The 14,779-nt window shown below is 42.9% G+C and overlaps 1 protein-coding gene across 1 annotated transcript; it reads right to left on the bottom strand.

Annotated features, from left to right (window-relative positions):
• Positions 1 to 669: 669 nt before the first annotated feature.
• Positions 670 to 3,481, bottom strand: LOC120528266 (zona pellucida sperm-binding protein 4-like). The gene is made up of 12 exons (XM_039752395.1): positions 3,287 to 3,481; positions 3,082 to 3,203; positions 2,932 to 3,004; positions 2,705 to 2,863; positions 2,449 to 2,636; positions 2,147 to 2,244; positions 1,945 to 2,072; positions 1,605 to 1,794; positions 1,387 to 1,534; positions 1,172 to 1,247; positions 918 to 1,040; positions 670 to 811 (listed from the first exon to the last, which is right to left on the bottom strand). The coding sequence occupies exons 1-12, from the start codon at positions 3,438 to 3,440 to the stop codon at positions 690 to 692; spliced, it is 1,581 nt and encodes a 526-aa protein (XP_039608329.1). The 5' UTR covers positions 3,441 to 3,481; the 3' UTR covers positions 670 to 689.
• Positions 3,482 to 14,779: the final 11,298 nt, after the last annotated feature.

Raw genomic sequence — 14,779 nt, 5'->3', positions numbered from 1 at the left:
AGAAAGGGGTCTAAATTAGGTTGGGACGAAAACCTGTAGCAACTGCAGCCCTCCATGACCAACATGCCCATCTCTGCATTAGGTAATCCATCAGTTACCTTGAAGTATTGAAGCAGAGGGTCAGTGTCTTACCAGATTTCCACCTCACCAACCTGAACAAAAGAATAAACCTCAATAGTAAGGGATACATCAATAGTTAGTGCTACAATCAGGAAGAGAAGGTTACTTTCTGCCCAAGCATGCCCCCCACACCACAGAAAGGTGGGGTTAAAAATTCATTCAGAAAACAATTCTAATACCACAAACTTGAAAGAGGGTGGATCCAAATGCCCACAATTTGAGCAAAGCATACAGTCCGTTAAATGGCTTTGTATAAAAAAAAAATGTACATTATCGTTCAACATGATCAGTTAATTTCTATAAAGAAAGATAGAAAATTAGGGACAAGGGTTTAAACCCCTAGTATGAGACACGGGATATCAGCACCCATCACCAAGCTGAAATTCTTAGCAAGACCTCAGTGATGGTAGGAACTGCTGCCTGATCACTGGAGCAGGCCAACCTCCCGAAATTACTTTGTATTAAGCAAAAAGCTAACTCGGCAGATCACTCTTGAATAGCAACCCCAAAAAAGGCTGCGATTACCCAGTCAAGAAAGAAACCCAAAAGTTAATAGCCAAGAAGTTTTATTAAATTTTCAGATTCACATTTTGCCTGTTCAGCCTCCTCAGGGCAACTACAGCCAAAACCAGCACCACCATCAACATGGCAGCTGCAGCTCCCAGCACCAGGTATCCAGTGGGAAGAGAGGCTGAGGAAGGAAGACAAAGGACATTTACTCTCCAAGCCATACAGTGAAGGATGAAGACCTCAAGCAGAACTTGGGACTACTCCAGGACGAGGACCAAGATGGTTACCTTCCTGCTCCTGTCTGGATGTTTGCACCTGGTAAGCCTCCAAGATAACAGGACCACTGTGAAGGAGCCTATTCTTCCTGGATGAAACTACTGGGGTCATCTCGTCTGCAGATCTTCCAGACCCTTGAAACAGAAAAGGATCAGTAAGCCATTCTAGCTCTGCAATTAAAAGCTATCCATTCCAAATAAAATAGTCAATGTTCTACTAAACAGAATAGCATCTTTGGTTAATTAATTTGAATTAGACTACTCACTTCTTGCAGGACAGATCTGAGTACAGGGGTCAGAGGCAGAAGGATAACAGGCAGCAGCAACACAGTAGATGAAGATCTAAAGAGAGAACACTTTGTAGGAGCCCCACTACACATGTACAACTTCTCCTCAATTATATTTTACAACAATTGATTCTTCTACACACCAAGGAGCAGCAAAAAACACGAGAATTCCCACTTGCCAAAAAGGTACTTACCTTTTCAGACAAGGCTTGCTGAGTGAGAGGATCCACAAAAGCAAACATCTCAAACACAAATCTCTTGTAATGACTTGGGTAGGCCACTCCAGATGTGCCGTCTACGTTCACCAAGCTGGTCAAGTAGTTGTCTCCTGTGTATGGGCACCTAAGCAAAGCAGACCCCCCCAGTTAGCATGGATCAATCTCTCCCCACCCTCACACAGAGGTGTACCTACCCATTCACCAGAAGGCTCCACTGGGGCTGGCTGGAAGCAGAAGGTCCTGGGGTGACCCAGCAGTCCCCAAGAGTCAGAACAAGGTTAGGGTCAGTCCTGTTCAGGATGTGCACTTCCACAGCCACAGGATCCCGCAGAGTTTTGGTCACTGGGTAGTCAGCATCCACATAGTAGGTGCCATAGGAAGAATCTGGCCATGGAAAGGAGATTTTGGTTACAGGGCAGAACCTCAGGTAGGCCTCATACAGATTTACTCATGTTAAGTCCACATTCTAGAATTCAGGAGATGGCTTTAAAGGAATCCACCGATAAGCCCACAGGACTCCACCCCTTACAGTACCTGTTGCAATGACCAATTCCAGGTCAAATGGCCCTTGCTCTACTACTGGAAGAGGTGGCGCCACAGTATACACCTCAGCCTCCACGTGCACATCCTGGCTTCCCGAGTAGGTGCACTGGAAGAATAACCTGAAGAGAGAAACACCACACCATAGCAGGAAGAGCACATTTAGGGTTAGAGGAAACTGGTTCAGAAGCCTTACTTGTAGACACTGTCCCTGGTGATGGAGCCTACTGGACCAGTCCTCACAGTGATGGCAGCAGACATGGTGTTCTGGTAGGTCACATTGCCATCAGACAGCTGAAAGAAAATTACAAAAAAAAAAATCCTCAAAGAAAGGTAGACAGTGATTCTAAGGCACTAGCACATTTTCTTTAGAATACTTCTAATCAAGAATCCTTTAAGGCATGTGGAAGGTCAGAATGAATGTTAGGTGTTTTGAACCCAGACAAACATCTGGGCCACCTATTGAAGAACATTGCTGTATCCCCAAGCCTGTCTCACCTGAACTGTGCTGCCACAGGCACTGACTGGAAACTGGTACAGGACAAAGCTGGACAGGCTGGTCACAGGGCTGCAGCTGGGAGAACTACTGTCCACCAACTGGATGGACCCAAGATCCAGCGGAGGAAGGGTCACCTTCTCAGACACCACCACCACAAACTGGCCATCCAGGGTGCACTGCACAGTCACTGATCAAAGCAAATAAGCATGAGTATCCAGTAGCAGCCACATTTGTTTACTCACTCCAACCACTCACCATCATTGGCATAGTAGCATGGACTGGTGCTGCTGCTCGAATCATAGCAACAGTTGTTGGCTTCACAGTCTGCTTGAGTGATGGATGAAGACCCTCCACAAGGGAGCTTCTCACTTGCTGTCACTGCACATCTCTCAGCAACACTCACAGATCGGCGAGCTGCGATGGTCAAGAGCACATTTAGATGGGAGAGACACTCAGTGTGCCAACGCAGAAGAGAAACCTACCTGGTTTAGGGCATGTGAAGGTTTTCACATTTGATCGAGATCCAAAGGCAATGGTCACGACATACTGGGAGCCCTAAAGAGAACAGGAGGTTCAAACCAATACAAGATACACAACTTGATTAAAAATCGGCAACCAACGGCGCTAATCACCTGCTCAGCCGCATAACCGTACGAGGAAGACAATGGCACCGTTAGTGTGGTGCGGCCAGAGATTTCACGGAGGACGACTCCTGGGAGATTGTGGGTCACTTTCACCAGTCCGCCTCTCGTATCTGAAAAAGAGAAAAGTGGACAAGATTTACTTGAAGACGCGGGGGTGGACAAGTCCCAGTGGTCGAGAACACGCTGCACTCACTCTGGAGAAAAGCGGTCGGAGAGCCTGCAAATGACAGAGTCATAGACTTGTCAACGTCACATTTCTTAGTCACATGCAAGTCACCAAACACAAATTGGGCGAGCGACACGCTCACGACCAGCCCGAAAAGACTGCAACAATCCAAACGCGCCATGCTGTTAATACGCCAAACAGAAACACGACATGAACAGCTAAGCACGCGCACGGATTTAAATTATCGGCAGCGGCGCGCGCAGGTGACTCGAGGCGCGAGAATGGAGCGCGGGAAATCAGTGGCACTGCTTCTGCTCGTGCGGCTTTATTGAGCAATCAGCACGTCACGGCATCGGACTGATCCGTCCAATCGAAGACTGTGTAGAAGTGACCGCTCTGCGGGTCGACGTGTCTGTTAATTTAATGAGAGGAATCAGTAAACATCAGGGAAGAAAAGAAAACAAGAAACGTGACATGAACGAGTATTTCTAAAACGGGGCTTTGTAAGAAAGACAGTTTGAGAATGACTCGTTATGTAAGTACAAAAGTACAGCGAGATAAGGAAGGTCTGACTGAGGGTCTTTACAAAATATAAAACGTGTTTTAATATTATTTATGAATATTTGAAAATAAATGAGTAGAATTTATATCAGTTTTATTTGAAATTCTTTTTTTTAAACAAGAGTGCCCTCAGGACCGTTTCTAAACTAAAATTTGTAACCCACACATACACACACATAATATTGCTACTAACACAGATTATCGCTTATTTAATTCAAACAAACTAAATGTCAATAGAATAATAAAATAACATTAATAATATAACAGTAGAAACATTTTGCATGTAAATTGTGTATGTATGAAAACTTTCGTAATGTATATAATACAATAAATGAACAGAAAAGAACCTTTTTGCATGTAAATAACTGATGTACACACTTTATACAGAAAAGAGAAGCACGACAAATAAATAATATTAGAGACTCGTCGCTGTTAAATGGAGGAACTTAACATTAGAAATAAAATTCTTTTTAAAGTCGGACACGCCTTGACTTTCTGGCAGCAGAATCATTCCTCACCTCACCATATTGCACATTCCTAGACGCGTCTCTGGCGATGCTCTTCACTGAAGGCCATTGAGATGGCGGGTCTTGTAACATCGTTACCCTCAAATTATTTTGTATGAGCTTCACTTTCGAGCCGTTTCTCTCTGCAGAAGCTCCTGGCTGCAGCTCTGATGACTTTCCACGAATTCGAATGTAGTTCATGTAAAGAGTTTCTTGCAAGAAGTTCCAGTATGGATATGTTAGCGTTAGGAACTATCCATTTGTTGTGACAGTTCTTTCCCATCACTCTCTGACTGGTCATTGCAGCGTCACCACCAGGGCCTTTTTTTGGTTGGGAGGGACAAATGGCATTGTGGTTGCGTAGCGCAACAACGTGTCCCTGTGTAATGTCCCCCCTGCCAGTGTCAGTGCTCCTGCCTCCACGTCCTCCTCTCCTCAGGCTCACTCCCGGTGTCACCTTAGTACCTCGCGATACGAGGAACAAGCCAAGCTGGCAGCGGCGGCGATGATAGTTGGAATCTGCCTGGACTTGGTCACTCACTGCACCTTGGTTGGCTGTCACTTACGATTCGCCCCCACGCTTGAAGAGGAGGCGGGGACTTGGACCCAGTTGTTTGTCTGTGTGGCAGGCTGCGCGTCACTTGGGGAGACCACGGGGGGCGAAACCTGACGCTTGTTCCTGCATGCAGCGGCTCACTGCAGTACTTAAAGCGTCTCTGCCACACGATCATGCGCACGTCGCACGAGATGCATGGCCCGCTACCTGCAAATCTCTATGAAGCAGAAGACAGATTCTGTTGTGCAGAGTGCAGACAGTGCAGGCGCTGCTGACCCCGACAACATAAAAATGTCTTCTGGTACGGACAATTATTTCTAAACAAAAAAAAAAAAAAAGATAGGAATCTCTATTTAAGGCTGCACGAGAAGCCTAGCACACTGCTTGCACTAATCTATGAAACAGCAGAAAGATTATGTTGTGCAGAGTGCAGACAGTGAAGGCGCTGCTGAGGCGCACAACATAAACATGTCTTCTGATCCGGACATTTTTTTCTAAACAAAATAAAGACAGGAATCTCTATTTAAGGCTGCAGTAATGAACCCTGACCACTGGTAGGCACTCTAGTCCCTTGCCTGGGCAGCCTATGCCCAGAAATAGCCGTGTTAATCCTAACGATTAACGGGCAATTTTACGTATACAGTAGCGTACCAGTGTATCAGCATGCAGTGTCTCCAGTTATTAAGACATTCTCATTAGCTAAGGGGAATAAAGAGTATTTATTTACTCTTATTTTGCTTAGGATGGCGCATCCGTCACGGTGTTCAGGCCCCCCTGGCCACTCCTTAAGATCCACCCCTGGTGAAGTGCGGAATTCTTTTTATTTTTTCACGTCGGCACTGCGATGTCAGCGGAGAGAAGAACCGGCGGCTCATCATTGGAAAATTGGAAGTTTCCTTTTAATGCTGCAAGTGAATGTCATTTCTGTCGCGGATGTCCTTGAATCAGTCCGTGTCCTATTTTGTTCGATTTTATGTGTTTTTTAAATTTATTTATTAAATTATAATATCGTGTTTACTTTATGTAAATTTTCACTTTAACTGCAACATGACGTTGCGTTACAATTCCAACGGTTGCAAAATTGAGAGAGCTGCTGAAAAGTGCGATGGAAAAGTGCAAACATCTATTGGGGTCAGAGGCCCCGATGTCCAGTTCAACTTTGCTTGTGTATGCACTGCCATGTTTTATGATAATGAAATTGCTACTTTCATATAATACGTGGCCTAAAACATATATGTAGAAAAACGTAATATTCATTAAAATACCCAGTATGTACTGTATGTATGTATATCTGCGGTGGGTTGGCACCCTGCCCGGGATTGGTTCCTGCCTTGTGCCCAGTGTTGGCTGGGATTGGCTCCAGCAGACTCTCGGGACCCTGTGTTCGGATTCAGCGGGTTTGGAAATGGATGGATGGATATATTTTATATATATATATAGTGGTAACACTACATTTTTGGTTTATAGTTGCGCTCTTTGGGGTTTTGTTTTCTTTAACGCTGTGTCCAGAGGCCTCATGTATAAACGGTGCGTACACACAGAAATGTTGCGTAAGAACTTTTCCACGTTCAAATCGCGATGTATAAAACCTACACTTGGCGTAAAGCCACGCACTTTTCCTCGGTACCTCATGCCTTGTTGTACTCAAGTTCTCCGCTCGGTTTTGCAGACTGGCGGCACCCAGCATCAAAGCAGTGCTACTGTTCCTGTGTGGTTACACCTTATTTTCCTGAAGCAGCTTCATAAATACACTGAAACTAACCACATATTGTTTATTAGTGTAATGCATCTGATTGTAGTTAACTCGTAACAATATAATGGTCCAGGGAACATCCATAGTATACCAAATACCAGAACTGCTTTAGCGTTGTTACTCTCACTTCTCCTTCTTCTTCTTTTTTCAGCTCCTCCCGTTAGGAGTTGCCACAGCGGATCATCTTTTTCCATATTTCTCTCACTGCACCACTCGGAGTATTTATATCACTGTATCTGAGTGTGAATCACAGCAGCAGCTGATCGGAAAGAGAATTATCAGTATACAGCTTTAAGGACACGCTGACTCAGCCACTGCAAAATGTTTCAAAGCCTTTCCTGTACGGACCTCGCGGTTCAGAAACAGTTTCATCCCAAGAACTTTAAACGCACTCAATCAATAACTCCTTGTAGAACTGTCTTGACTTATAAGTACAATCACTGCACTGTAAACTTGTACTACAGTTATAATATCGCACAACCTGAGCCACTTTATAAAGCGCGTATTTACATATGATGACAATATCATTTTTAACATGAAATGCAGCAAAATATGTTGATTTTATTATACGGATAAAACTTTAACCTTATTTAAATAATCTATATTGTTAATAATTAAACATGTGAGGACACGGTGCCGCAGCACTAGCAAGTTCACGTATTGTTCCTGTCTCACGCTGTATGTTTGCTGAGGCTGGCGCGACACTGTTATGATAGATGGATAGAATAATTAAACACGTGCTGTGAAGATATTTCAATATTCCTTAAAAGTTTTGATGAATCAGCGTTTTAAGCTTACAGTTGGCTTAACGTCTATTACAGAGCTGGTTGTGTGACGATTGGGTATTTGGGGAAAGAAAAGTAAGGACAGGAATTGGAGGTTAGTACGTTTGAAAGAGACAGGACTGCTACAATAAAGTATTTCATCAGAGGTCGCACGCCGTGCAGCAACATCTTGGGTGAGACAAAATCAATCACAGTGCCACCGTGTTCTCATGTTTAATAACAAGCTTTCATTCCAATCATCAGGAAAATTATATCATGTTGTCATGGATGCCAAGGGCAACGACTCAGCCGGGACGCCGTGAGGGACCGGATATGGGTCTGCGCCCACCCTGGATCACGTGGGGGCCACCATCCTGGTTGCTTTGGGGGCCACAGGTTAAGGGCATGGAAGCCCCCCCCTGTAGGGGCCAGTGGTCACCGCCAGGAGGCACCCCAATGACTTGGGACCTGTTTCCTCAGCACTTCCGCCACACCAGGAAGTGCTGGGGGGAAGATTTAAGAGGACACCCGGAGAGCTGCCTGGAGAACAGCCGGCACTTCCGCCAACGAAGGAGTGTCAGGAATCACCTGGAGCTCATCCGGGAGAATATACAAGGGGCCGTCTCCCTTCATTCTAGGCTGGAGTCGGGTGGAAGAAGGGCAAGGAGAGAGAGAGAGAGAGAGAGAGAGAGTTGAGGCGGCCCGAAGAGAGGCATTTTGTGGCCAGGACTGTGTGTTGGGGTTTGTGCACTAAATGTATTTATTGTGTAAATAGTTGTGTAAATAAACGTGTGGTGGTGAGTAACAACATGTCCGCCTGTGTGTGTCCAGGTCGGCTCCATAACGTATACATCTCAGTATTTTAATTATTCAGAGAGCTGTAATATCACGAATGTAATGGATTCTGTGTCCTGTCGGAGAAAGAGAAAGCCCATTTAAGAAGCACGTAGTGATTTACACACACAGAGCACATCAAAGATCAAATACAAAACGAAGCATTTATTGTGCTACTTTAGTTAACGATGGGATTTGAGAAACTAGTAAATTAAATTTATGATCTACTTTAATGACAAAATAATCTACATAATTGAAGTGGAAATTTCAAGATTAAAGTTGACATTTCATGCTTTTTTTCCCACTGTGTGTCTATATATATATTTTTTTGTCTGTACCCTAATAAGCACAGACGGTGCGGGTTACAACTCTCCTTTTCACGGTGACTTTGATATGTGACTTTTTTTTTTTATTTCAGGCACTGTGTGACTTTGTGAACTTGAGCTTTCGAGTTTCTCCAACACTCTGTCACTCGATCAACTTTTCTTGTTTATTCCACTATTTAAATCAACAAATAGTACTTTTTTCTTTGCCTCCACTTGGTATTCGCTGAAATTCTTATTTTCCCATTGTCTTTTCACAGAACACTGAGCTTAAGGGCTATTTATATTGATTTGCATATTCAAAGAGGCGTAATTCTGGGAGGACGTGGGACGGGGCAGAAAGCGCGTGCATGTGTGTTACTTTTCACGCTGACCGGGATTTATGGAGCGGAAGATCGTGAAATTTGGCGAACACACAGATTCCTGCATCTGGATATTTTGTGCGTAAGCACATTCCCGCTTTTGTGCTTACGTCATGTTATAGTGTGAGTTCTACGGACGGTGTTATGCATGAGGCCCCTAGGGTTTTTTTTTTCGTACGTGGATTACTTGTTTAGCTGGATGTAATTGTTGACTATTTGGCCTAATACTGGATCTGTCAGTTTTTTTAAACTCTTGCTGAATGTGTTGTCATAGCAGCAGATCCAAATCCTCAAACCTGCTGGTTTGTTTTATTTAAAGAAGGATCGGCTCACACACTTCATCAGTGTCCGTGCGTGGAATTCATCAAGTCATGGCTTCACCGTTCCTGAATGAGCAACCAATTAATATCGGTGCGCAAATTATAAGAAGAGAATTTCAAATAAAGAGGGTTTTGCGCGATTGGCAAGATCCTTTATTGCTCCTGGAGAAAATTGTTTTCGAAAGATACCGCTTTATTAGCACCTTATATTTGAAGTCAAACTTGGCGAAGTCGGGCTCTCACAACCACACAGACAGTATGCATTGCTTTGAGATTTTTATTGGAAGCGGCACTTTTTTTATATACTGTAGGTGATGTGGGAAATCTGTCTAAAAGTGTAGTTTGCCAGGCAATTCGTAAAGTCAGTTTGGCTCTGAAATATTTCCTTTGTGGTTTCATAGAGTTTCCTGGACACCTGCGTGTGCAGACATTAAAAGAGGCGTTTCATGCCATTGCAGGTACAAAGACAAAAACACCCACAGCTCCATAAAGAATCTCACAATCGGGCTAACATTCTCATTACCCAGGATTTCAAATGTGATTGGGGCACATGGGACTGATCAGAGTAGAGTTTGAGCAAACATTATTTGGAAAATGTACATCTCATCCTGAAGAATAATCAGACACAACGTCTTTATCAAATATTTGACCTTCGTCAATATCTCATTGGTCAGACACGAGTTTTAGGAATATGACATTCCCTGCAACTGAGCCAACAAAAAAAATGCCCTCAGAAACCGGGCGATGGGCATTTTGCTGGAGAGCCAACTCTTCAGGGGTTATGTCTGGACTGCATGGACCTCCACCTATTTTTTGCTTGTCTGTCTTCTTATTAGCTTTAAAATTAATGTTTTTTTGTTTTTTTTATATTATATGTGATTCTTTATGTCAAGAATTCTTTAAATAGTTATATATCAATATTTACCAGTTTGAAGTATATTCGTGTACTTCACTTTAACGTGTTCCCATGTTCTCCTTGTGCTCACATTTGATCTGGAATTATGACATATTAAATAATAATTAATCTGACACATAGAAAATGCAACGCTGCATTCAGTAAGTACAATGCACCCTACTTAGCATTTAATTTGTCGGCCACTTTTTGCCAGCCGTCTTTTCTGGTTTGGGCTGCTTTTGCAGTGTTACCCCTTGTGCATATTAAATCTTGAAATTCTTCATACCCTTCGAATAAAAGGTCCTGCTCCGCTTGTGTGGAAAAAAAATGTGCCCGTTCTTCCGTCATTTTGTTGCAGCCTATCAAAGACTTGCTGATCTTGTTTTCTAGACTCTACATATATGGGCTTTTCTATCAGCGCGGGCGCGCGCATTCATCTCGGATGATTAGATCCGGCTAAACTAATCTACTACACGGCTGCGTTTGAAAAACTGACTAAATCCCGGATGAGTTTCAACGGCATCAACTCATCCAAGATGAGGCATCTGATCTCGGGTGATTCAAGCGATGTACGGAAAATACCCCGTGTCTCATCTGTAAAACCTACTAAAACCAAATTTCCCCCTCGAGATAATAGAATTGAATTGCTCGATACATTTCTCATAAACTGCTTTTTTGACACACTATATATATATATATATATATATATATATATATATATATATATATATATATATATATATATATATATATATATATATATATATATATATATATATATATATATATATATATATATATAATATAAACTAGCGACTGGGAGCCAGATCGAATCGGGCTACAAATTCAACATTTGTGAAATCCATACTTTCTCTGTAAGGAATTATTTGTTTTGTTAAGTCCTTGAAATGATTTTGTTATCATGGCACTGATTTGTGGTTAAAAAAAAAGGCAGGGCTGTTCGATTTCTTTCAACCCGTGCAGCATTTACGGCTGCTCGAGCTTCTTCAGTCGCATGTGCACGACTGGCACGATGTCTGTCAGCGTTAGTAGCATTCTGTAGCGCACGTTCTTCATCTGTTCTTTGTGTCCGATTTGCAAGATTTCATTCAGCGTTAGTAGCATTTGTAGCCGTACGCTGCTCATCCGTTGGTTGTGCTCGTTGTGTACGTCTGGTCGCATTAGCAAGTCTACGTTCCGCGTCAGCCATGTGACTTCGTTTGCCACGCGTACTTTCCGCGGCTCGAGGTATTGCTGTAAACACCATACATACGGATAGTATCAAAATTATATATAAGGACTAGCTTTTACCCACGACTTCGTCCGTGCGGGACTCTGCTTCAATATACTTTTTTCCGGAAAAAAAAAAAAAATATATATATATATATATTAAACATGTTTGTATATATAGTTAAAGTTATTGCCCGTGACTTTCTTCGCGGGGAACATCTGACGCCGTGGGAGTGTAAATATTGAAATGCCTTTTAGAAGATTTCCTTATAAACAATATTTTTGTTTCTTTATTGGGCGGCACTAATATCACCAGGCTTGTGTGCGAACTTACGCGAGAGCAAGCTACGTAAAACTGATCGTGGGAGAAACAATGTTCCCTTAAATCTACGCCAGCGTATTTCAAAGTTTGGCCCTGAGACTTGTTTATTGTCATGGCGAAGCATACTTTGAGGGGAAATTGCAGTCTCTTAATGTCAGAGGGGAGGTCATTGGATAGTAGAGGAATGTGCGGCTGTCGCTCACTTTACCGTCAGGCAGAAACAGAAACATCCCCTTCCTCATTCCACGCATGCGCGCCATTTCATTCGCAGAGAATACGATTTTCCACACAAACGTATTGCAGTGTCCCAATTCAACCCCTTAGGGATGGAATTTCAAAAAATCCTTTCTTAGCGGTTATCCATGTCATTATAGGGATGCACTGTCAAAATTTCAGCTCTTTAGGTCCAGCGGTTTGGTCTGTGCGTTGTCTGTCAGTCAATCATGGAACTGTTTTATATATAGATAGAGATATCGGTGAACAAACTGACCGCTAGATGGCACTGTAGTTTAATGTTTCAAACGTTTCGCAAGCTCCGCTTCCCCACCCCACCATGCAATTGTTTTATTCGCAAAATTTAATTGTTCGATACATTTCTGACACACTGCAAAACTGATTTTATTTTTAAATCACATAACAATCTGGTGGCTAAATGGCACCTTAATCCCATGGTCTGGTGTCAGGGCATAGCACAACTGTGAAACTTCTCTGCTACGGGTAACCAATGATTTGCTTATGGCAGCAGACTCTGGACAAACCAGCATATTAATTCTGCTAGACCTCAGTGCAGCATTTGACACTCTGGTCAGACATGACAGTCTACTGTCCAGAATGGAGAACATGCTGGGTATCTCTGGCACTGCCCTCCACTGGTTCAAGTCCTATCTGACTTATAGGCAAGAGTTTGTTAGTCTTGGCAACAGCAGATCCAGCTCAGCGCCAGTCACACAAGGAGCTCCTCAGGGCTTTGTGCTCGGCCCTCTGCTCTTCTGCATTTATATGCTTCCCCTTGGCCATATGATTCATAGTTTTGGACTGGGTTATCATTTTTATGCAGATGATACTCAACTCTACTTCAATGTTAAAAGTGCAACTTCATCAGAGCTTTCTCAGCTCACAACCTGCCTTAGTGAATTTAAAACCTGGATGGAGCAGAACTCTTTAAAATTAAATTGCAACAAAACTGAACTCCTGCAAATTGGCACTAAAGCCCAACTTAATAAAATGAGCCTCCTTCCCAGTCCATCTTGGCGGTGATCTCATCAGACCTGCCTCTACGGCTAAGAATCTCTGTGTCATTTTTGATTCCTCCCTCTTATACCGCATTAAGAAACTTTCACATCCATAACATATCCTGTGTTCGCTCCTTTCTCTCCTTTTCTAAAGCTGAAAAACTTGTCCTTGCTATTATGAAATCCTGCATCAATCGCTGCTGGCAGGTGCCCCTTCTAGTCTTATATCACAGCTCCAGCTTATTCAAAACTCGGCTGCAAGAGTCCTGACATGAACCAGCAGCAGCGAGCACATCACACCCATCCTGCTCCGCCATCACTGGCTCCCTTGTGTCTTACAGAATTGAATATAAAATCCTACTAATAACCTACAAAGCCTTAAATAACCTCGCACCAAACTACATCAGTGCCCTTCTCCATCACTATGTGCCCGTCTGCCCACTAAGGTCCTCTGATTCTGGCCATCTTGTTGTGCCCCACACTAATCTGCACTCCATGGGTGACAGCAGGGCCTTCAGCTGTATAGCGAGTGCCCAGATTCTGGAATGACCTACCGAAATTAATCAGATCAGCGGACTCCATGAATTCTTTTAAAAAACAACTTAAAACTCATCTGTTCAGGAAGACTTTTAGCTCTACTTGACTTTATTACCCTTCTCTCAGTTTACCTTCATGTCAAGATGCTCATGTAACCTGAGTGTGTGTGCTGGACCATCAATTATGTTGTCTGTTAGGCGTTTCTCTGAATTTACTATCTTACTCTTTAATTTTCTGGTTTAGTAAAATGCAATATACTGTATACCTGCTGTTCTTAAACTCTGTAAAGCACCTTGAGCATGGGAAAGGTGCTGTATAAATAAAACGTATTATGAACTAGCAAAATACCTGCGCTTCACAGCGGACAAGTAGTGTGTTTAAGAAGTTATGAAAAAGAAACATTTTAATAGTCACAAAACAATTACATTGTCAATCATGTTACATTATTGTTATGAGTGTTGCTGTCATCAAGGATTTGATTCTCATTATTTCTTTCAGTCAGGTTCGTATTTGGAGGACGTGTTGGGTTCAAGTTACATTCTGTGTTTGTCAACCCCGGTAAAGATAACAGGTTTCATTCATCGAAGTGTTCACCACCCAAATCAGTACTCGTGAATCTAAGATGTTTAACAGGCATTCCCGGTATCAAGTTGTGGATTTGCCTTTAAGTATTTAGTGACTGCGTGTCTATTAACTTGTGAATTTTTCTGCGAGTATTTAGCGGCAGCGTCACGAAGTTGTTTCCGTCTAGCGGCCTCAGAAAATGTACCGCGACGTCTGCCACGTCTCCTTTTTACTGCTTTCTCACAGCTTGGATTGCTGCTGTCATAATTGGTTTAAGTTTCATGGTTTGTTTCAATTACGACAATATTTGTAGGACTTGTGTTGTATCTGTCAAGCGTTGTAAGCACACAACCAGTTTCATTGATAACTTCACATCCAGCTTTTGAGAGTTTAAACATTAATAAACATCAAAGTGTCCACTACTGAAATCGTCACCTGTGAATCTAAGATGTTTAAGAGGCATTGGCGGTTGTCCAAAGGTGTAAAATATTTGGCCATTTCGGTACACTTGAAAGCGACAACCGAACAATTCAGCGGCAGCCATCAACTCACATGCAGAACCATAGGTGAAGGGCTTAAGTATTTCACTCTTCTAGTGCTCCTGTGTAGTCTAATTATCTCCTGTACCGTCATCAGTCCACACCTTGAACCTGTGCCAGTCATTCAGTACATAAGACACAATGTTCCTCCGGATATCAAGAGTGAGCCTGATATGGCCGTGCAATATGTAACAGAGAATGGAAAAGGCAGGTGGTATCTAC

Source organism: Polypterus senegalus, chromosome 4 (genome assembly GCF_016835505.1).
Source record: "Polypterus senegalus isolate Bchr_013 chromosome 4, ASM1683550v1, whole genome shotgun sequence".
Classification (NCBI taxonomy): domain Eukaryota; kingdom Metazoa; phylum Chordata; class Cladistia; order Polypteriformes; family Polypteridae; genus Polypterus; species Polypterus senegalus.
The sequence above is the reverse complement of the archived record's forward strand: the minus strand, read 5'-3'. Positions and strand labels throughout refer to the sequence as shown.

Excerpts from the sequence above, each read along its gene's own strand:
- LOC120528266 (XM_039752395.1), bottom strand. The coding sequence starts at position 3,440 with ATGGCGCGTTTGGATTGTTGCAGTCTTTTCGGGCTGGTCGTGAGCGTG. Across the intron at positions 3,204-3,286 it reads TCCGACCGCTTTTCTCCAGA|ATACGAGAGGCGGACTGGTG; the intron begins GTGAGTGCAGCG and ends TCTCTTTTTCAG. Across the intron at positions 2,245-2,448 it reads CCTGTGGCAGCACAGTTCAG|CTGTCTGATGGCAATGTGAC; the intron begins GTGAGACAGGCT and ends ATTTTCTTTCAG.